Genomic DNA, 23266 nt, shown 5'->3' with positions numbered 1-23266 from the left:
TTGCCTCTAATACTATTCTTTGGGATCTGACGCTACACCGCTGCTCAAGACTTTAGTGGATCGACTCTATTACATAAGCTAATTCCTAATTTTTATCTCACATCATGAGATAAGTACGCATTTATTATTGTATCGGCCCAAAACCAATTGGCTATCAACCACCAAAGTAGCAAAAATTTGATGGGAAAGGCACCCAATACAACATATCGCCCATTTTGTCGAAACTTGCTCAACGCATCCCGCGTTAGCAGGGTCCGGGGAAGGACCGCACCCTAAGAGGCGTGATGTAGACAGTCTAACATAATGCAAACATTAGTGGTTGTATTCAGAGCTTGAACCATGACTTATAAGTCACGCGGAGATAACTTTATCGTTGCTCCAAGGCTCTCAATCCGTAATTTGGGCTAGATACACAACACAAATTAATTCATGGAAAATCTTATCAAAACATATATAATTTTTTTTGTTTGTTATGTTATATACTATGGTAAAGGGAAAAAAAGTTATTTTAGTGTAGTTTGATAATTAATCAAATTACAAGAAAACAAATAAAAACTTAAAATTTGGTAAGAGTTTGACAAGTTGGATGATGATATATTATCTAGCTCATTTGACTCAGTTTATCTAGCCAAAGTAACCTTTGACAAGTTAATAACAAACTTATTTATTAACTTAATTAACCCATATTCAACTCAACCCGTTCATTTAACACTCTTATTAACAATCAAACCTTTGACGACGGCAGCTGCTGGTATGATTTTTGGGCAATAAACACAATGGAAAACAGAAGCATGGTGTATGGGGTCAGTTTTGGACAGAAGTTTCAGTGAAAACATGGAAGCCATTTGAGGATTTATGATTGGTTCTTCTGAAGAGGTCAATGAGTTTGAGACGGTGATTGCCTATGAAGTCACTTTAAACATCTAGGGCTCTAAAGTGGCCAATCAAGTTCACTTCCCAATCCATACCATACCTTATTTTTTTTAGGGGAATTAAAGCAATGTAATTGTTTTTTTCGTAATTTTATGGCTGGATCCTTTGATTGTCACTTTTTTTTTAGAATCTGCCTCCTTTTCATTTTCCTTTTTAAAAATAATAATTAGATTTATTCTTTGAAATATTGAATTCAAAGTTGAAATAAACATTAATATTTGAATCTTTATTTTAAAAGTAGTAATACGTTATTGTCAATAAAAGAAATGGTTAGAGGATAAACTCGCAACTTTTTTCTTAAAAACATAAAGATTTTCTCTAGTAGCTTTTTGATTTGGACTGTACCTGTGACAACCTCACCGGGTGTTTATCCTCGCATTATTTCTTAAACTAAAGATTCAAATATTAATGTTTATTTCAACTTTGAATTCAATATTTCAAAGAATAAATCATACATATGCTTTCCAAAAGTTGATTGTTGATAAGGTTCATAATTTTGCACTGAAACTACTCAAAGTGGTTCTTCCACAACGTCATACTTATATTCTCAACCTGTTCTTCTATAAATGTTTCTTATTTGTTCAAGAGTAGACATGTGCTTTTTTCAATCTTATCAAGATTTCATTGATAAAGTCATTCAAAACAGAAAAATAAAATAAAATCGGAAAACCCAATCTTAATTCTTAGGCTATAACTATAAATTAAAGGACAATCATTTATGTCTGTTTCCTACAAAGTTCATAATACTTCACCACTCCAAATAGTTACCATTTCACTATTATATGAGTAACACAGCAGTGAAGCAGAATTACAAGGAGATTGAAAACAGCTTGCAAATTAAGATTCAACACTAGAATTATTAAAGATCTAGCTATACTATTCCTTTTGCTTTTTCTATGCTTCAAGTTAACATTTTCGAAAATGATTATGCCCAATCAACATGGGCCTATTGACATTGTAATAATTTTAGATAAATATATTCTCTGTATGTGAGTATACTTCACGTTTTCTTTGTGCATGATTATTTTGTACTTTATAGATGTCGATTAATATAGGAATTTTATCTACTGCAGTGCCGATGTGTGGAAATTACTACCATCAATTATTATTTACCATCGATTAATGAAATTTAGGTCATATTTTCTATAATTATGTTAAGACTATAAATGTCATGCTGTCCATGAGACCAGCCAAGGTGACATTTTGATTGAGGACCATAAGATAGGTTCCTTATCTTTTCTTTATTCTTTCGTTTATCTACCAAACAAAAGTATCGCATTTACAATTCTCATCGAATATATAATTTTAAAACAAATCAACATTCTAGAAATTGTTATATTTTTCTTTCTTTAAACGTAAAACGTCATCTTATGCTTAGTGCAAAATTTCATAGTTTTTGTCTCCTTTGTCATACAGAGTAATCCATGGACATAAGAAATTTTATTCCTAAACTTTTGTTCGTTTTTATCCTCATGTGTTGATTCCTCTTAAATCCTTCATTATTTGTTTTATTTTTAAAAAGAAAAAAAGTTCACATGTATTTGTCTCTTTGTAATTTGAGGAAAATGTGAGGCGTTAGATTTTAAGATCAAAAGGGGTGATTGTATACAAACAACTCAAAACCGAATATTATAACGTGGTTCCAAAATGTCGGCGATCAGCATTTTGGCTCTTTTCAATCCAAAACCAGTTGGTTTAATTTGTTTTTTCTTTTCCAATTCCAATTTAATTCTTTCCAGACCATATCCTGACATATTTTTTTTTTTTTGTGTTTCAACAAAAGAAAGAGGAAAGAAAAACTCAAAGAACTTCTTTTAAAACCAACTCGACTCATACATCATGTGGGGTTTTATTTTCCATCCAAGTTGATATTTATTTCATATTATTTTCATGTGGTATTGTCCGATTATATATATATATCATATAATTGTCAATTTTCACGACAAAGCAGTAGTGGATAACATTATTGTAGAAGGGTGTCTCCACCACTGAATTCAAAACAGTCCTAAACATTTTGCGGACTCACATTTGGTACGTTGTTGTTGCTGATGGTCTATCGAAAACAACCTCTCTGCCTTCACAAGGTAGGGGAAAGGCTGCGAAAAAATCACCCTCCCCAGACCCCACACACTTATAAGACTACATGGGGTATGTTGATGTTGTTGTTAGCATCGTGCATGTTTACGTGAAGAGTTTTATTACTTGAAAATTGGAGTACATATCATAATTCGAGTTGTATCACCCATACCACGTAGGAGCCACCATGAAAATGATACAATTTTGTCATCAATTTGGTCCATGATGGTGATGGTCTCCGGTGTCTCTTCCGCGTCACATGAACCAGCGTGTCGCATTATTCAAACCCTTGTTTAATGAACTATTCTCCGAATCTGATCATCTTTTAACTTTTTAATTCAAATCCTATAGACAAATAATCAATTGACAGATTTGATTTTATTTATATTTCTACTTTATGTAAAATCGCCAAATAATCTTGGATGTCGTCGGTGAGATGATTGATTAAGGATTAAAGGGTAGACTTTGAAATGACTTATTGCTTAAGCAAATTCTCTGATAATGACTTCACGAAGGTTTAGAGTTTTTAAAGAGCATATAGAACAAATCACTTTCAGCGATATTATTAATATATAATACGTAATTGTATTCTGCCAAAAGAATGTGACACAAGTAGACAACGCAAGATGCCTGCAGTAATGTATTATCTACCTACCTTGATTAAGTTTAATTTATTCTAATCATATAAATAAGAAACTATTCAATAATGTTGCGGATATATTTTGGTATCATCCTAATCACAAATGTGTTAATAATAGTTGTACCTTTTGCTTGTAATTACAGTTTCTCATTATCACTTCGTAGAGATTTAAAAATGCATAATCGGAAGACAGTATCACATGATCATGCTAATTAGCATAATTCGATATTACTAACAAAAGTTTGGTGATGATGATTGATGTGTCATGTGTGCGTGTTGCTTATAATTCTTGTGCTATTCCAACTCAAAAAGATATTTTCTTTATATCTTAATGCTCAAAATAATTTCATTTCATATTACGATGTGATCAAATAAAGCAAATGATACTCCGGTATTCTAGGGCAAAGATTTATTATCTGATTAATTAAAAAAAAGAAGACTATAAATAATATGGATAAGCAGATAAGTCTGATTTAAATGAATCAATGATAAGGTAGACAGGGAAAGAAATTGAAATTTATATAAAATTTGGATCCCACTTTTTGTCTGGTGCCATACTGCAATCAACATGCACTTAAAAAAAAAAATGGACTTAAGTGATATGAGAATCATGTCGTGAGGAATATTTTTAATATAATACGCCTGCAAATTGTGGTACTTGCATGCAATTAGACAAAAGTGGGAAAATTTGGATCAAAAGTCAATTTTTTTATTTTTAATAAAGGGTGAGTGAATAGAGACGTGAACAAGATGAGCCTTTAGTTGGACCTCACCAAGAAATTAAGTTTTGACTATTAGGAGTTAGTACGTCAAAATAAGAAATGCCAAAGGCTTCAATGCTTCATTGCATATGAAAAAAATCCTGTCAGCTGTCCTATAATGACATTTTGATTCTTAATATCAAAATGTCATTATCAATTTTTCCCCAGAAGCTTTTGTTTTTATCGCTAAAGAAAATCTCTGTTCGAGAAAATATATTATGGAATATTGAATTCACATATTAATTTAAAATCATTATTATAGAAATTTATAAACTACAAATTTTAGATCCACATCTAATATTGCATTTCCAACAAAAAATAAATAAAAGAAAAGAGGAAGTCATACAGTTAACCACTCGTTAACAAATATTTACAGCCAACCAATATACATAATATATTATATATTGGCGATTATTTTTCTGAATGATTGACTATGAGAGTGTTTGGATTGACTTATTTAAGTGTTTTTTTTTTCATTGCTTTTAAGCTCTCTTTGTATTTTTTGTGATATTTGGGAAATACAAAAAATAATTTTAAACACTTACTTTTAAACCAAAAAGATAAAAAAATAAAAATAAATCTAAATTAAATATTTATAACTTATAGTATAACTTTTAGCTTATAAGCTATTTTTTAAAAGCTGATCCAAAAATATCCAACGCAAGAAGTTGATATGTATACACTATTATCCATTTCTACATTTTTATGTCACGTGTGTTGATGGATTTACACCGTTGGCACTCTGTCCCCTTTAGCGCATTTCCTATGACCTCACCTAACACCACTGTGCAATTCCTTTTTTTTTTTTTTCCAATTTTTCTGCCCCACCCCCAACCCCCACAAAGAGGGGGGGGGGGGATTCTAAATTTTAGTAGGACTGATTGAAGTTTCTAATTTTAATTTGGATTGATATTAATCTTATTTGTGAAATATCATATTCGATCCAGAAAGGTGTTTATATTTCTTGGTCTTTTTTAACAATATTCATGATCACTAAGAATGTGGCGGATAGAGGAAATTTTTCTACTCTTAAATATTGAGAGTTTGAACTTTGGGATGAAGAAATTCTCGATACTAACATTCTTTCTTTTAAATGAGCTTTACATGGAATGAAACTGCATTAATTGAGTTGGTAAATTCTGGATACTAAATGGTTAAACCACAAAAGAAAATAATATTTATGACTTCATTGATTAACTTTGTTTGTGTTAGTACGTAAAGTTAATCTCACGTATCATCATTATACTTTTATTAACAATAAAATAAAGTTATACAATTATTTTTTGATATATTTTTACTCATTGTAACAATAAAATCTATAAGAAATTTACCCCTTATAATAGAAAAAAATCATATTACTATTTTTTGATGATATTAAAATAATTATAATTTGACGGACCATGATACTAAAGTCACAAAATAAGGATAAATTTAAGATTTTGAGGGGTTCAAGTTTGTTCGAATGAAGATATCGTGGAAGTTGACAGCTGTGCCTGTGGATGGATCTCGTCAAAAAAGGTGGAATGGGACAGAAGAGGAAAGTGAGCCAAGCAGCCAATGGCATCACGGGGCTGTTGTCCTAATACTACCACTCTTCTACCTAATGCAGCCCTACACTTTTCGCAGTCCCACTTGACACTCACAAGTTAGCGGTTCGGCGGCTTTTGACCTCCACTTTTTGTAAATTTCGAATGCTGTTAAAATATGCACTACAATTCAAATCCGTGTGTTTGCAATTAGGGAAAAGGGTCAAAAAGTACCCTATACTTTCATTTATTAACTTCGTTATAAGTTGGGGCTAGTTATGCCCCTACTTTTAGAGTTGTTCACAGTTTTGGTTAAAATCAAAATCAAATCGAATAAAATAATTGACATTTGGTTTAGTTTGGTTTTAAATTTGAAAAACCGATAATATTTGGTTTGATTATGATTATAGTAAAAAATAACCGAATAAATAACCGAACCAAACCGATAATTATATACATAAAATTTATAATTATTTATATGTATAATATTAGCTTTTCATAAATTAATTTAATTTTGGTCTACTTATTTTTAAGGCTCATGTCTTAAAAGAATATGTCCAACAATCCAAGCCCAACTCTAATAAGTCGTAAGCATAAGGGTTGTTTGTATTTTGAAACCTCTGTTTGACTTGTTTTTTTGAATCTAAACTGCGTTGCAAGTTTGGTCCACCTGATTTGCCAACAACGTGTTTTTCCCTCAATATGCAGCAAAGTTCACCCTTGTGGGCCATGAGGAAAAAAAAGCTTCATAAGAAATTTGAAGAATGTAGAGAGAGAATATTTGAATTGCCACGACTAGTCATAAACCGAAAAATCGAACCAAACCGAACCAAACCGGTGGTTATTATTTTACTTGGTTTGGTTATGGTTTTAGACATTTAAAAACCGACTAAATTGATTTGGTTATGGTTTTAACCAATAACCGACCCAAACCGAACCATGAACACCCCTACCTACTTTTATGAAAATTAATAAAAATACCCTCAATTGGATGGAATTTCTAATTCGATCTAAAATCACCCAATTTCAATTGAAATTATCCGACCCACCTAATTAAAATAACCATTAGCTACAAGTTTGATGTTTTAACTAGTTTTCAGCTCCATTTGTGTGAATTTAAGGGACTACTTTTGCTTTTTTATTTTATTTTATTCTTGTTAAATTTTGCAACTTTAATAAGATACAGGGGAAACATTCCCCTGCTTCCAGTTGAATATTCTTCTGCAAAATGTTGAATATATCCCTTGATAAATTTTGCTGCACAAAATATTGCCTGCTTTTTAAAATTTTTTATGGTAGCCTTTGTGATGCATTCTTACTCTTTTTTTCCCCCTTTTCCTCTGGTCTGCGTGAAAAAGGAGATGCATTTTATTTACTGCATATTTCTTCATTAGGACTGCATTACATTTTGGAAGTTAAATATTGAAGATTTGTTTTGTCCTTCCAATTTAAAGGAGCATCCGTGAGAAGCTCTTTAATTTTCCTGTTAGCTTACTTTTAGGAAAGGTTAACCCAGCTTCACTTCAAACAAAGATGAAGAAGAAGAAGATAGAAGGAAGAATGAGTTATTTAACGAGGTGTGTCGGGTCGGGTTAAAGGAAAATTGGGTAATTTTAAGTGAAATTGGGAAATTGAGATTGATTCGGAGAAATCCGTTAAATTGTGGGGTATTTTGTTAACTTTCATAACGGCAGGGGTATAAATAGCCCCAACTTAGCTAATAAATGAAAGTAGAGAAGTATTTTTAATCCTTTTCCTAAATTATAATTCTCTCAATTTCAAATGATGTTATTTGACTCCACATAATATTTAAGAAAAAAAGATAAATTTCTGAAACTTGTGATCTAAAACAAATCATAAATATGAAACGGATACCTCATAGGAGTGTAAATGTAAAATTTCTACATTATAATAAGTGTAAGTGTTCAATTTGAAAATTTAGGAGGCATATTCGAAATTGAAATATATTTTAGGGGTGTTTAACATAAGTAACTCAGAATAATATGACAATTATTATGTGGTGAATCAACGAATGTTGTGTAGAGATCACTTTTTTTAAAGACATTTTTATCTTTAGCTAGTCTTATCCTTATACTACTATATGTATTCTTGTTCGACTTCTATATCTCACGAAATATAATTTGTAGGACCACCTACCATTACATTAGTTATGCTCAGATTATTTTTCTTAATACCTTCAACCAGACAATGTACTCGTATATGCATAGTTGAGCTACTCACTATGAAACTACTGAATGATATTTATGTAAACAAGATTACATCACCAATCCTATACAAAGGAAAACATATTTTTAGAAGACTTTGAATTATAAACCAAAAGAAGAACCTAGTCAAGTAGTAAGAAAGTAAATATGGTTGTGTCCTTCCCTTCTATTATTATATGCTTACATGTATATAGTATTGCCTTGCCGATCATCTTAGAATATAAACAATTATTAAGATGCATATCCCAATAATACATTACAAATAAGAGACTAATTGCGTGAATTATTTGAGAGACTAAGCTTAAGTATCAATAGTTTACCATTAAATTGGACCACTTTAATCTAAGGAAATTTATGAATTGTACAGAATAACACTAACAAACCCAATTTACCAACAACCCTAACAAAATTCATGATACAAACAATCTACAGATGGAAAAACATTAAAGAGGCTTTGAATCATAAACCAGAAAAAGAATATCCATGACAAAATAGTCTTCCCCATATTGTTTTCTTTTACTCTATCTTCATTGAATTATTGAGATTCAAACTCACGGACTAGACTTCTAAAATGTAACATTTGGTAATTGTGTTATCATAAAAGTCATTTCTGTAACACACTAACTTCTAGCTGTAAACTTTGACAAATTTACCTAATCATTATTTTTTTTCTACATTTCTTAGCTACTAATCAACTCGGAGGCGGAGCTAGAATTTTTAATTTATGGGTTCTGAACTATAATTATTTTTGTTTTGCTGAGTTCTGGATAAATTATTTATACATGTTAAATAAATTTTTATATACTGACAAGTTTAACACTTTTTACACTATTAGTTCATTTAAAATATAATCATAGAAATAAGTAGAATTAATAACCTAAAATTAAGACAAGTAATACTTTATGTCATGTTAGATTTCACTAATAATATGAAAGAATAATTATGTTATCATTGTACATAAGTTAAATCTGATCCATAATGCATTAATTATCTAATTAAAACCTGCAAATCTGTTGAACCTATAAAGCCAACGCTATCTCTGTCTTCACATTCTCCAAGTAACTTCCAAACAAAAAGTGCCTATGGAAATTCGAAACGAAATCTTTCATCGACCCCGACCCCATCTACCATTTTTACAGAAAAATAATTGGCTAGTAGAGAAAGAGAGAAAAAAAAAATAAAATCCTTCGGTGCATTTTACTCGTCATGTTTTTGCTACGCCTCTTAAAAAACATTAATTTGACTAACTTATTCTTATTTAATTTACTTTCTCTATTTCATAATAAGTAGTGTTTTTAGCTTATGCACACTTCTTAAGAAGTTGCTCAGTGGTTTTACTAACTTATTCTTAATCAAATTTTACCTCTTTCTACAAAAGCTACTTAATGATTCTTGTTTATGTAAATAAGGGTAATTTTGAAAGAATAAGATCAATTTCTTCTTAAAATCATAAAACACTTTTTATTTTGAAACAAAATGAAAAACCTAAAACACCACTTATTATGAAACGAAGAGAGTATGATCTCAATTTAATATTACTCTATTTTTCACCACACTAATTTCTTCCCACATTTATTAAGTAAAGGCATAATGAAAAAAGAATACATAATTATATCTTAAATTTCTAAAATGATAGTTATTTTCGATCATTTATTTTTAGTAAAGACGACAAGTAAAATGAATAGGAAGGAGCCGGGAATCTCTTTTTTATTTGTACACGAGGTTTAAACAAGTCATGGAAACTGGAACCCATTGGTCCATTAATGTATTCTTTGTTTCTTTTTTTACGTTTATCCATCACGGGTTGCTACAAAACAACATGCATTTCTTATTACTTCTATACGTACACAACTCTCCTCCTCCTCCTATAAAGAAAACCAAGATTTGCCTCTCCATATCACATCTTTTTTTCTTCTTACTTCTCGCTTTTCTTTTTTTTTTCTTTCTCTTTTCTATTCTCTTTTTTTTTTTTTTTTTACATGAAGAAGAACAAGGCAATGACCTTGACATATGATATGAAGAAACACCAACACTCTGTTTTGCTCTGTTTCTTCTTCATTTTAACCAATTTTTCCTTACAATTCAAGCCAATTTTGGCTCAAACATCAGCTGTGTTTGCTTGTGATATTGCAACCAATCCTGGTCTAAAAGCCTTTGCATTTTGTGATGTCTCATTGGATATGTCAGCCAGGGTAAATGATTTAGTAAAAAGATTAACATTGGAGGAAAAAATTACTATGTTGGTGAACACTGCTGGAAGTGTAAGTAGACTTGGAATACCAAAATATGAGTGGTGGTCTGAAGCATTACATGGGATATCATACACTGGTCCAGGTGTTAAATTCAATAATGTAGTTCCTCATGCCACTAGTTTCCCTCAGCCTATTCTCACTTCTGCTTCTTTCAATGAAACTCTATTTGAGACCATTGGAAAGGTAATATTTTTTTTTGTTCATCATCTTTTCTTGTTGATATGAAATTTGTATATATCTTATGGATTTATCTTACTATAAATTAGTGCAAATTAACTTATGGCTGTGGGTAGTCATCTTGAATTGCCGTTAAGGTTACCTGATAGGGTAAAATCATTTCTGCTTGATCTTTGTTTCAAGATTCAATTTTTTTTTTATTAAAAATGTATTTTTGTGGTTTTATTTACGGAAAAGGGTCAAAATTACCCCTGAACTTTGAAAAATAGTTCATCCATACCCTTCGTTATACTTTAGGGCTAATTATACCCTTACAGTTATACGATGGGGTCAATTATACCCTTATGTCTAACGGCTGCCATGTGGCATCATCTCAGCCCTTCAAAATTATTTTACCCTCAAATAATTTTTTACCCACTAAAATAACTCAAAACGACCCGAATTGTTTTTCCAGCAAAAATAATAGGGAATTATTTTTCCAGAAAAAATATAAAAATAATTTCGTATTATTTTTGCTGGAAAAAAAAATTCGGGTCGTTTTGAGTTATTTTAGTGGGTAAAAAATTATTTGAGGGTAAAATAATTTTGAAGGGCTGAGATGATGCCACGTGGAAGCCGTTAGACATAAGGGTATAATTGACCCCATAGTATAACTGTAAGGGTATAATTGGCCCTAAAGTATAACGAAGGGTATGGATGAACTATTTTTCAAAGTTCAGGGGTAATTTTGGCCCTTTTCCGTTTTATTTAAGGTATTCATATTCATTAGGGAACAAATTGACCATTAAACTTGTTATATAAGATGATAAAAAAGTGAAGGTCAAGTTTTAGACGTACGTCGCCCTCATGGAATTATCTTTATTAGGACCACTCATATTTAAAAAAAAAAAAAAACTTTGAATCATTGATTTATTTTTATTTTGAAGGCGACACTGACTTGTGTCAAATTTTATGACTAATATATGTTTATATATCGTCCTCGTGGATGCTAAAGTGATTGCTACAAATTTGCCGTGCCAATTGATAAAGGCTAATGCTAGATCCTTTAAAGATTTTGCTTCTGGGAAGTAGGATGAAGCCATTTTTTGGCATAATGGATTCTTAAATCAGCAAAAGCTATTTTTTTTTTTAATAATTAACTGGATATCATAAACTACTATATGTAAGTATCTTTTGTTGGAATAGTTTACCCATTTGGGCATGTATTTTCCGAGGATTCCAGCTTGCAACATGTTTTGTTTAGTCGCATTAGGTCCGTATATAACTTTAGTAACTAAGTTAAGATGTTCACATCTTTCAGAATGACCATGATTGACAAAAGCCTGCACCAACCAGTCATTTATTAATCTATCATGCTAAAATTGCCCACCCAACCATATGGCTATGATAGGGATTTATTAAACTGTCCTTTCTTTATTAGGAAAATGACTGATCCTAGATAGACCTCATGTGATTAAGCTTCAAGAAAACAGTTGAGAGTTACATTAAACAAATATGAATTTATGTTATGTAAGCTATAGTGCAAAGATTTTTTTTAAGATATCGCTTTGATTTAACTTGTGATAGCAGATTAGTTACCATTATTTGCTAGATTAGTAGTTTATGCTTATCTGTGCGCGCTGAATTTAAACTCAAGAAATTAATGTTTGCAGATTGTATCCACTGAGGCTAGAGCAATGTACAATGTTGGTCAAGGAGGATTGACATATTGGTCACCAAATGTGAACATTTACCGCGACCCCAGATGGGGAAGAGGCCAAGAAACAGCGGGAGAAGATCCGACGCTCTCCAGCAAGTATGGTGTTGCTTACGTTAAAGGTTTGCAGCAGCGTGATGATGGTAAAAAAGATATGCTCAAGGTTGCTTCTTGCTGTAAGCATTATACAGCTTATGATGTCGATGATTGGAAGGGCAACCAACGTTACAATTTCAACGCAAAGGTACTAGTTAGTTTTATGTCCTTTTCTTGAATACCTGCAATATGTTTTTAGTCAAGTTTTAGTATAGTAATAATTTTTTTGTTGTGATGAGTAGGTAACACAGCAAGATTTGGATGACACATTTAACCCCCCATTCAAGAGTTGTGTAGTTGATGGAAATGTAGCCAGTGTGATGTGTTCATACAATCAAGTCAATGGCAAGCCTACTTGTGGTGATTATGACCTTCTTGCAGGGGTCATCAGAGGACAATGGAAATTAAATGGGTATACTTAATGCTTCTCATATTTCATAGTTTATTAGTTTTGAAAAAGGCAAAATACATCAAAACACCCTGAACTATACCCGAAAGTCGATATCACATCTAAACTATACGAGCGATCTATTACACACCTTAACATCTAAAAATTGAAATTATTTACCCCTGCAAACTGATGACCACTTGCACAATGGAAAGTGTAATACACTCGCCTACCACGTCAGCGCCAAATCAGATTTCTTTTAAATTTTAAATTTTAATTTTTTTTTTTTCTTTTAGTTAATTTATTTTTCCGTAACCTAGGTTTCATGGCCACAAAATTCCAAGTTTTAATGGCTCTAAAATCTGAACCTTTTTTTTGTAGTATTTTGATATTTTTTTCAAGAAAGGAAGAGAAATGGGTGAAATTGATGGCGGCTATGGTGTTTTCCGGTGAGATGAAGAGAACGAGGGGGCGTGGAGATGGGGAGGGAGGGGGGAGAGAGGTGTTGTCGCCGGAGACGAGCTCGTCGGAGCTCCATTAATGGCGGAAAAATGAAGAAGAAATGGGAGTGGAAGTGAGACTACAATTGAAGGACTGTTCGTGCACACCATTCTTCCAGTCCATTTGAAGGACTGTTCGTGCAATTTCTTCATAAACTTGTGCCCACCAAAAGGTTTTCATGGAGTAACAAATTTATCTAAAATTTTGATTTATGTCTTTGCTATGGAGATGGAAGAAAAAATGAAGATGAATTTGGTGGGTGGGGAAAATGAGGGGTGGGGTGGGGGTTAAAAAAAATTGAATATTACAATAAAAAAAAAAGGAAAAATAAATAATATATAATTAAAACGCGCCTCTTTTTTTTTTAAAAAAAAATATTGTGCCACATCAGCTTTTAAGGAGCAAAAAATATCACTTTAAAATATATTAGGTGTGTAATGGGTCGTCTGTATAGTTTAAGTGTGATATCGACATTTTGGGTATAGTTTAGGGGTGTTTTGATGTATTTTGCCTTTTGAAAAATTATTTTTGAATTCAAACAAGTATGTTTCATACAGATACATTGTCACGGATTGTGATTCATTGAAGGAAATGTACTGGTCTCAACACTACACCAAGACACCAGAGGAGACTGCAGCTTTGTCTCTAAATGCAGGTTAACCATTTTATGCCCTTTTTAGTAGGACTTAATGTGATATTCTTATATGTCCTACCCATTACTAAGTCAAGAATTTGCTAAATGTGATAGGGCTGGACCTGAATTGTGGATCTTGGCTTGGTAATTACACTCAGGGTGCTGTAAACCAAGGACTTGTAAATGAATCAGTTATCGATAGAGCAGTCTCAAACAATTTTGCTACACTAATGAGACTTGGATTCTTTGATGGTAATCCGAAAGACCAAATTTATGGAAAACTTGGTCCCAACGATGTTTGTACCCCAGAACACCAAGAGCTAGCTCGTGAAGCTGCAAGACAAGGAATTGTCTTGCTTAAAAACTCTGCAGGATCTTTACCTTTGTCCCCCAAAGCCATCAAATCTTTAGCTGTCATTGGCCCTAATGCCGATCTTGCCTATACCATGGTTGGCAGTTATGAAGGTACTTGGATACTTCCCTCAAAATAATTCTACAAATAAGAAAGTGTTTTAGTTCTATCCATTGCCTATCCATTGACGGCAGGCAATGTATATAACTTAAAAGCACCAGTTGAAAGTTTTTTTTCTCATTTTCTTGAATATTTGCAGGCAGTCCATGCAAGTATACAACTCCTTTGCAAGGCCTAGGTGCATCAGTTTCAACAGTTTATCAAAAAGGCTGTGATATAGCATGTGCCACAGCACAAGTTGATGATGCGAAGAAAATAGCAGCTGCAGCTGATGCTGTGGTATTGGTAATGGGATCAGATCAAACTATTGAGAGAGAGAGCAAGGACAGAGTTAATATAACTCTCCCTGGACAACAATCACTTCTAATAACAGAGGTTGCTAGTGTTTCCAAGGGACCTGTGATCCTAGTTATCATGTCTGGAGGTGGCATGGATGTAAAATTTGCTGTGGATAATTCTAAGGTCACAAGCATTCTTTGGGTTGGTTTCCCTGGTGAAGCTGGTGGTGCTGCCCTGGCTGATATCATCTTTGGATATTACAATCCAAGTAAGTTTTCTCTTTCCATATTCAAGTAACTTCATTAAATCAAGTCCTTAAGTTTCTCTTTTTAAATGTTTAGTCCATCAAGTGCCCTTATGGCATTTGCAAAGCAAGTCAATGATGGCATAAGTCAAACGGGCGGGTCAGGCAAGAGTCCTTCACTAACATATCCTATATAGTAGTAAGGTCTTATCCTATTATTAGTAGCCAAAGTGCTGGCCGGCTTATTCAAGTAAAAGAACTTTCACATGTGCCTTTAGTACTTAATTTCGGGGGAAATTTGGGTCGTCTATCTTATAGTTTATGTTGATGATATCATTGTTTCTGCGAGCACATCTTTCATTCTTAGATCATAAATTGAGATCGATGCATCGAATGCCCCATTTTTAGGGGTAAACCTCATCAAATCAAGATCTTAATCTTTGACTCGTCTCTATGACTAAAGCCTAATAAGATTTATTGTAATCTTGCAGGTGGAAGGCTCCCAATGACATGGTATCCACAATCATATGCAGACAACGTTGATATGACTAACATGAACATGAGGGCAGATACTAAAACAGGATTCCCTGGAAGAAGTTATAGGTTTTACAAAGGTCCAACTGTTTTTAACTTTGGTGATGGATTAAGCTACTCACAATACAAACACCACCTATTACAAGCACCAAAATCTGTCTCCATTCCTCTTGAGGAAGGACATGCTTGTCGATCGACGAGGTGTAAGTCCATTGATGCTGTTAATGAGCAGAGCTACTGTAGCAACTTAGGTTTTGATGTCCACTTGAGAGTCAAAAATGTTGGAGAAATGAGTGGAAGTCACACAATTTTCTTGTTCACTTCACCACCCTCAGTTCACAATGCACCTCAAAAACACTTGTTGGATTTTCAGAAAATTCATTTGACACCACGAAGTGAAGGGGTTGTTAAGTTCAACTTAGATGTTTGCAAGCATTTGAGTGTAGTTGATGAAGTTGGAAACAGGAAAGTTGCTTTAGGATTACATGTGCTACATATAGGAGATTTGAAACATTCCTTGACTGTGAGGATTTAAAGAAACCCTCATGGTCCTTATTTATTTTAACTTTTTCTTTTTATTTTGGATCATTTGTTCCTTTTTCTCAAAAGGGAAAAGGTAAAGTATCACAAGATGGAAAAAATTGAAGTTTATATGTTGAGGCAATTGTAACAAAATTTCTTGTTTTGTCAAGCTGTCCAACTTATGTAGAAGAAACAAAACCTCAATGTAATATGAAAATTGTGATTTTGTTATTGTCTCTTTGCCATTTTACTCAGTATTTTTTTCTTGCTACACTATAATTACCATCACCTAACAACAAAGGGTATTTCCATGGTTTAAATGTGTAATATGAAGTAGAAAAGAAGGTTAATATAGATAACCAAAAAGAGCTATAATATAGATTGCCCGTTTCATTGAGAAAATTCATTTATAAATATTTAACATGTAGATTATCAATAAATTAGAGTATACAAAGCTAATATTTTTTATAATCATAATCGTATTTTATAAGAATAATGTGCTACCTTTAGTGAAACTAACGTAGTTCGCTTTCGTTTATAAAACTCTATGTCAGTATGTCACTAGCTATTACCATTTTGTTTGTTATTTTGTTAGAAAAACTAAACAAAAATTTCTCATCGAAGGATCTTTTTTTTTTTTTTTTTTTTTTTCACAAGTCATCGAAGGATTAACAATACAAGTTCTGTTATGCAAACACCAGGCAATCCCATTTTTTTCCAATTAATTTTTCTTTGGGCCCTTTTCTTTCGTAATGGGCTAACAATACTGGTAAAGCTATTATTTTCAGGAAAGAAGAAATTGCACGGTATGTTCTTCAGTGGGCTGGTCTTTAATTTTTGGTCCTTCAAACGGGTTTGGTCTTAAATTTTTACTGTTCAAAATCGAATTTACACCTAGCAGGGCATAAGTTCTTTACATACGCGGGGCATAACTTGTGAGATATTATAATGATAAACTTATGCCCCGCAAAAAATTTGTTTGCTTTGAAGGCCAAAAACTAAAGACCAGTACAAAATAGAGGAAAAAGTGCAAATGACCCTTTAGGAAATTATATACATTCTCTTTAAAATGGGTGGTTTTGAACTTTTGACCCATGGGCAAACTTTTAAGGTCTAAAGTTAAAATTTGTTAACCTTGAAGATTCATAATGGAGCAAGCGGGGTTAAAAGGATCTTAGGTCCCTGTTATAAAAAATAAAAATTAAAGATCACCAGTTCTCGAAAGACTTTTGAGTAGTTTTATTTACGAGGAGAATGAAAAGGGCAATTTGCAGGATTGCCCTTCATTGGAGGTGGTCTTTAATTTTTAACCCTCAAAATGGCGGTCTTTAAATTCTACCCTTCAGGCAAATTTCTGCCTGTGCAAATTCTGCCCGTGCCCATGCAAATTCTGCCTTAAGGCCCAAATAGGTAGAATTTTGCAACCTTTGCCTCGCAAAAATTCTGCCTTGCGATTTTTTATTTTTTATTTTTTACTGAGCTGGAGTTCGAACCCACAACCTCAGGGTGTTAGGCGAGGGGCAATACTTAAAGACCACCACTTTGAAGGGCAAAAATTAAAGACCACCCCAAAATGAAGGGCAATCCGCGCAAAAAAAAAGATTTTTTTCTAGCAGGACTCTTATTACCTTCTTCATAATTAATTAAATCAACTCTATAATTTTCCAGGAACAAAAGACCACTAAACTAGAACAAGTTTAATGTTATTTGTCGTCAAGCAATGAGCGAAATAGATATACCAAAGCCCACAATGCCACGATAACTGGATCTTTTATTTTCAAGCAATGAGTGAAATAGTTCTTATTCCTAATTTGTTGATTTTGTCTCCCTATGAAAGTGATAATATGAGAAGAGAATTACCGCCCAGAACTAATTTGGCCAATAAGTATGAATCAGAATTTCATACAACATAGTCAAGGTTCATGGATTAATAAGACCTTATGTCATGGATATTAACATGTAAATACAACTCTCTATTAAGTCAGTCAGTTAATTAAGTACGTTTCTCTCAGATATTTTGTTCAACTCTATACGAGTTCATAAGTAAGCATGCTCTTGCGTTTTAAGATGGACACGTCATCCCAATGAATTCAGTAGTTAGACTTTCATCATAATTTGGATTATTTTAGATTACTTGTCAATCTAATGTAATATTCTGATAAACTAAGCTTCTCCTTTATCATTAATTATATATTATTTCTAGTGAACCTTCCCCTTTGTGGAAATGAAATGCAAGCTTGATTAAATCGCTCAACACGAACTCAGTGGCGTACGCAAATTTTTTTGTAAGTGGTGTTGACATTTAAAAAAATAAACAAAGAAATAAATGATATATAAAAGTATTTAATTTCTACTATTTACCCTAGTAGGGCTGGTTTTGTTTCTCCTAGTTATACAGGAAATTGCAGATTCAAACCCGGCTAGGCGCTAGCAACCTTTATTTTTTAAGTAAAATTAATATAAAAAAACCTGAAAATAGGCCAAATTAATTGCTGTTGCTGAGGTTCGAACACGGGTAGATCACCGAACATCCAGGCACTAAACCAGTGGACCAACGCTTTCAATTTGTGTAATCACTGTCATTTATTTTATTTGTACATGTATTACGGGTTTTCAGATCATATATATATATACCCACACAAAAAAAATTCGACGTAGGGGTGTCGGATGACACCCCTGAGCATAGGGTGGGTCCTCCCCTGCACGAACTTAGGCTAGCTAATTTTCTTGAAGTGTATTTTTGCATATTCACTAATTAATTTCGTCATTATTTAATCCTCATTATTACATTTAACATTAAAATTTCAGTAATTCGCTTACAAACCAACGCTAGTAATATAATAAGTAGCAATTTATTAAATTTCAAGGTTAATTTGCCCTTTTTAGTTTTGGTGAAGCTTTTGCACAATACCACATTGGCGTAAAATCACAACATCAACTTCCAACACTAATAACTATCATTAGTATTAATGTTCGTATATTTAAATTATGTCTAAAGTAATAAAACTCAAGAAAAACGATGACAAGATACGTTAATTAGAGGAATTAAGACAAAAGATGTCTTCCATTTCTACCTGAATGAAGTCCTAAAGACATTCCTAAACGAAGCAAACAGAGATTAACGTAACGTCCTCTAGTACTCGTAAAAGACATGTTTAATACTTCTATACAAGATTTAGTCAAGTATGGATTCCAATTGATCAGTTTCACTAAAACACACGTAAATTTCTTAGGTTGGGGTGTATATCATATCACCCATGACCCATATAATTTAGACACAAAGTCCATTCACATTCAGAGGCGAACCCATGATTTAAGGTTTGGGGATTCAGCATTTAAAACAGGATAACGACCTCAAGCTAATGTATAACAACCACCAAACTAACGAACAAGTACCGGTATTTAATATAATTAAAAAAAAAAGACAAACAACTTAAAAACTATATAAGCATAAGCTTGAGCCAATGATCAACAAAAGTTAGATCCCTAACTTCTTTGAAAATCAAATTTTGGGTTTAACTTTGAACGTCTATGAAGAAACCCAACAGTCGGATATTTTGTTTTAGTGTAGACGGTGTTTCTTTTTATTTTTCAATTATCAATTTTATGTTTTTTTTTTAAATAAAAAAACCTATGTATATGAAAAAGAAAAAAAGCTTACGAGTTGGTTGAGTCTAGGAAACACTAATGCAGGAGTGAGCTATTTTAAAAAAAAAGACATAGCATAGCAAAAAAGGAACTATAAAAGATGATGCTGGCACGTTTCGAATCCAGATCTCGGGAAACCGAAGGGCTTTGCAAGCCGCGCACTAACCACTGAACCATCCACTTTCCTTTGTGTGCGGGTTCACATGTAAATAATTGTATACACTTTCTGGATTTTCTAGTACAAATATAGAGTCTACGCAAAAGCTACTGGGTTCAGCTGAATCCCCCTATAACACTGTAGCTCCGCCGCTGTTCACATTGTGACCAGTTGAATTGAAAAGGGTACAACTCATTTTAAGACTATCTTAGTTTAGGGTAAATTTCATAAAAGTCACATAATTGTCTTTTTCATCAGAATCACGTAACTTTATTTTGTAACATAAAAATCACAATACTCTCACCATAGTAACATAAAAGTCACAGTGGCTCGGTAACCCGACTTCATACTAATATTTTTTAATGATTTAAATTGCTATTCTCACATTTTGACCCATTTTTAAAATGCGTATTTTATATTTAAAAATTAGCTGTTTGTGTCAAAAGGTAAATACTTGGAGAAAAATCCTCTTTCCTTCTCCTAACTAATAACTGATCAGTCAAACTGCTTTAATATACCATGCATATATCGTATTAAGATACTATATATTAAATTTGTGGGACTATATATGGAGGTACTGGACGATGACTTATATACCGTGACTTATATTAGAAAATGTATTTAAGAGATTTGACATTATATCAAATCAATCTCAAACAAATATTGTTGGTTAATAAATTGTTTTATATGGTATGTTGATGTTGGATAATATTTAGAAGCTCTTAGGCATACTGCCAGCAATATATTGTGCAAAAGAGGTATTTTAGCAATAATGCTACCCGATTAGTTGTTCCCATTTTGCAGTAACTTCTGTGTCATCACAATTTTAGATATAATGCAGGTTTTATTCTTCTAGTTAGTCTACGAAGACTGTGGTTCAATCGTTGTGTTCATTTTTTCGGGGACCATGGAGGTACTGGACGGATGTTCCATGAAATATTACAGAGAGAATGTATAATGAATTTAAGGTAAAACTAAATCAATTATCTACTTTATTTGTCAACTCTTATTATTCAATCTAACAAATTAATTATATGCAGATGCAAATGTGCTGAAAGGTTGACCGATTTACTGAACTGCTCGAGAACGTGGTGAGGCCATCTTGGATTACTGAGGATATATGGCCTGAACTAAATGAGTATTGAGCCTCTCCGGAATTTCTGAAAAAGAGCGAATTGGCAAAGGCAGCCTGAGCATCCGAAAAGGGTGGCTCCGTGCACACAGGGGGTTCCATATGGTTACATATTTCAATTTGATGAATTACTAGCTTGTTTCATTTAGTTTGCTGATTTCTAGCTTTTGAGCTACTTTTATTTTTCATAAACAATATACTAGTAGTTATTATTGGAGAAAATGAAAACAAAAAAACTCTGTGGATCAAAACTATCTTGAATTTCTATGTGAAGGAATAAGGTGTTGGTTATGACGTGAAGTCGTAGTACGATCAGGTCGTTTATGTACAACAATTTTCAGATCTGCTAACTAAAATTGTAAATATTCGGTGGTCTTGGCGAAATGCTTTATCTGCTAAGTACATTGGATTTTGTATAATTGTTCGATAAATATTGATCCTAATTTAATGGTTTTCTACTTATGTAGCCATAGTTATTGTACCAGGCATGGATATAGAGCAAGTACCTATGCTTTGCTCTGTTTCAGCTATTGCATTGCCTTGATGATTGAATTAGAAATAAGTATGGTTGTGCAATCCTAATTCCAATGTACAAGCTTATCGAATCAGAAGCAGCAATGAAATGCGGATAGTTGTATAAGTTCTGCCCCTACTATATTAAATCATTAAATATATGGCATGTCACTTTAGTACATCCACTTGAAATCCGTTTATATAGAAATGCTACAGAATTGCGCTATTCGATTAGTCTCTACTGATTATACCTAATATAAGTGATATTTTAAAGCAAGTCTTTGTGTCATCTATTCTTGACCAGGATGTATCTTTGGAAGCAATAACTGGTAGCGCCGGTACAGTTGAATCTTTTCATTGTTAGTGCTTCAAGGCTTTTATTTTATTATCATTATTATTTAAACATATTATTTAATTGGCTTAAGTCATCGACAGACCCTCGAAATTTTCTGTAAAATCTACTTAGACCCCCCAACTGAGACTCTTACCATCTAAACCCTCTAAAACTACATTTATTGTGTCACTTAGACACATCGGTCTAACAGTTGAAACAAAAGTTTGTACGTGTTATGACGCGCTGTCAACCTGTATTTGCTACCCAATTAAAATTTGCCATGTATTTTTACAATGCCACATATACAATTAACAAGGCCTCATCCAAAACAACCCAAATATACATTTACGTGACCCCATTTGAACTCAATTAATTCCTTAGATTTCTCAATTAAAAAAAAAAAAAAATCTCTCTCATTCATCTTCTTCCCGCGCCATTACCACCAAAGTGCCGACCGGATCCACTAGTTCACGACCACTGTCTCCGCCACCTCCTTCCCCAAATACTTTGTATAAGACTGCTTCTTCCTCTTAAACGCTTTGTTTTGTTCTAAAAAGAGAAGTCAGATTTGGGTCCTTAAAATAATTCCGGCCATCTTCATGATGAAATTCAGGCCATCTCCATTTTTTCTAACAACGAACGGAAAAATCGAGCATTTCACCTCACCATAGACCTCTAAGATACCTCTATTGCACTCTCACCTCCAATTTCACAGAATAAACGTACAAAAACGTTCTATCTTTTAATGGGAAGTATTTGTAATTGCTTTGTTGAGTTGAACTCGAGCTAGAGATGGAGTTGAGAAGCTTGGAGGTGAATAAAACTTGAGACCGCCATTGTTGGTTCTTCGGATTTGACTGTCATGGCAGTTCTGTGTAAGGAAGAAGAAGAAAGGGCGGGGTGGGGTGTAGAAATTAGCTTTTTCCCCTTTTCCTTTTCTTTTAACACATTCACATGCCCAATGTTATTGAATTCCACGCAATGTGACAAGCTGGCCCCGATGTGTCTAAGTGACAAGGTAAAAGTGGTTTTGGAGGGTTGAGATGGTAAGAGTTTGAGTTGGAGGGTCTAAATGAATTTTACGGACAAATTTGAGAGTTTGTCGATGACTTAAGCCTATTTAATTTGCAGGAAAAACGTAAAGAAAACCAGTTTCTCAAGATGAGGTGTTCGCGAAAATCCACAGGAACAAGCTGAATGATGGAACAAAGATTTGGATCAAGCCGCGGGCTGAGAGAACATATGTAAAACTTAAAGTTGCCTTAATTATTTAATTTAATAAAGATTCTTTATATAATAATTGTAACGTTTTTGCAGAATAATTATCAACAATATTGTTAGGAGTTTATCAGAGTCAGTCGATCGATAAGTTGTATTTGAAAGAAAAAGCTGCAAGGGAGGAAGAGGCTGCTAAGCGGAGATAAAAAGAGCAGAAGCGGAGGAGGGAGGAAGGAAGATGAAAGGCGAAGGAAGAGGAGAGGCGAAAGTACAATGAGTTTAGACGTGTCACTGGTGATGTTGAAAGT

At 33.1% G+C, this 23266-nt stretch overlaps 1 protein-coding gene across 1 annotated transcript; it reads left to right on the top strand.

The window, feature by feature from the left end:
* The first annotated feature begins 10060 nt into the window (after nucleotides 1-10060).
* Nucleotides 10061-16187, top strand: LOC132598763 (beta-xylosidase/alpha-L-arabinofuranosidase 2-like). Its single transcript, XM_060311832.1, has 7 exons — nucleotides 10061-10596; nucleotides 12243-12530; nucleotides 12625-12794; nucleotides 13829-13926; nucleotides 14020-14370; nucleotides 14517-14924; nucleotides 15392-16187. The coding sequence occupies exons 1-7, from the start codon at nucleotides 10141-10143 to the stop codon at nucleotides 15967-15969; spliced, it is 2349 nt and encodes a 782-aa protein (XP_060167815.1). The 5' UTR covers nucleotides 10061-10140; the 3' UTR covers nucleotides 15970-16187.
* The last annotated feature ends 7079 nt before the right edge of the window (nucleotides 16188-23266 follow it).

The sequence above is a fragment of the Lycium barbarum genome, chromosome 6 (genome assembly GCF_019175385.1).
Source record: "Lycium barbarum isolate Lr01 chromosome 6, ASM1917538v2, whole genome shotgun sequence".
Lineage (NCBI taxonomy): Eukaryota > Viridiplantae > Streptophyta > Magnoliopsida > Solanales > Solanaceae > Lycium > Lycium barbarum.
Note: the sequence above shows the minus strand (reverse complement) of the source record. Positions and strands in the feature narration are given on the sequence as shown.

Excerpts from the sequence above, each read along its gene's own strand:
- LOC132598763 (XM_060311832.1), top strand. The coding sequence starts at position 10,141 with ATGAAGAAGAACAAGGCAATGACCTTGACATATGATATGAAGAAACAC. Across the intron at positions 13,927-14,019 it reads AGCTTTGTCTCTAAATGCAG|GGCTGGACCTGAATTGTGGA; the intron begins GTTAACCATTTT and ends TAAATGTGATAG. Across the intron at positions 14,925-15,391 it reads CTTTGGATATTACAATCCAA|GTGGAAGGCTCCCAATGACA; the intron begins GTAAGTTTTCTC and ends GTAATCTTGCAG.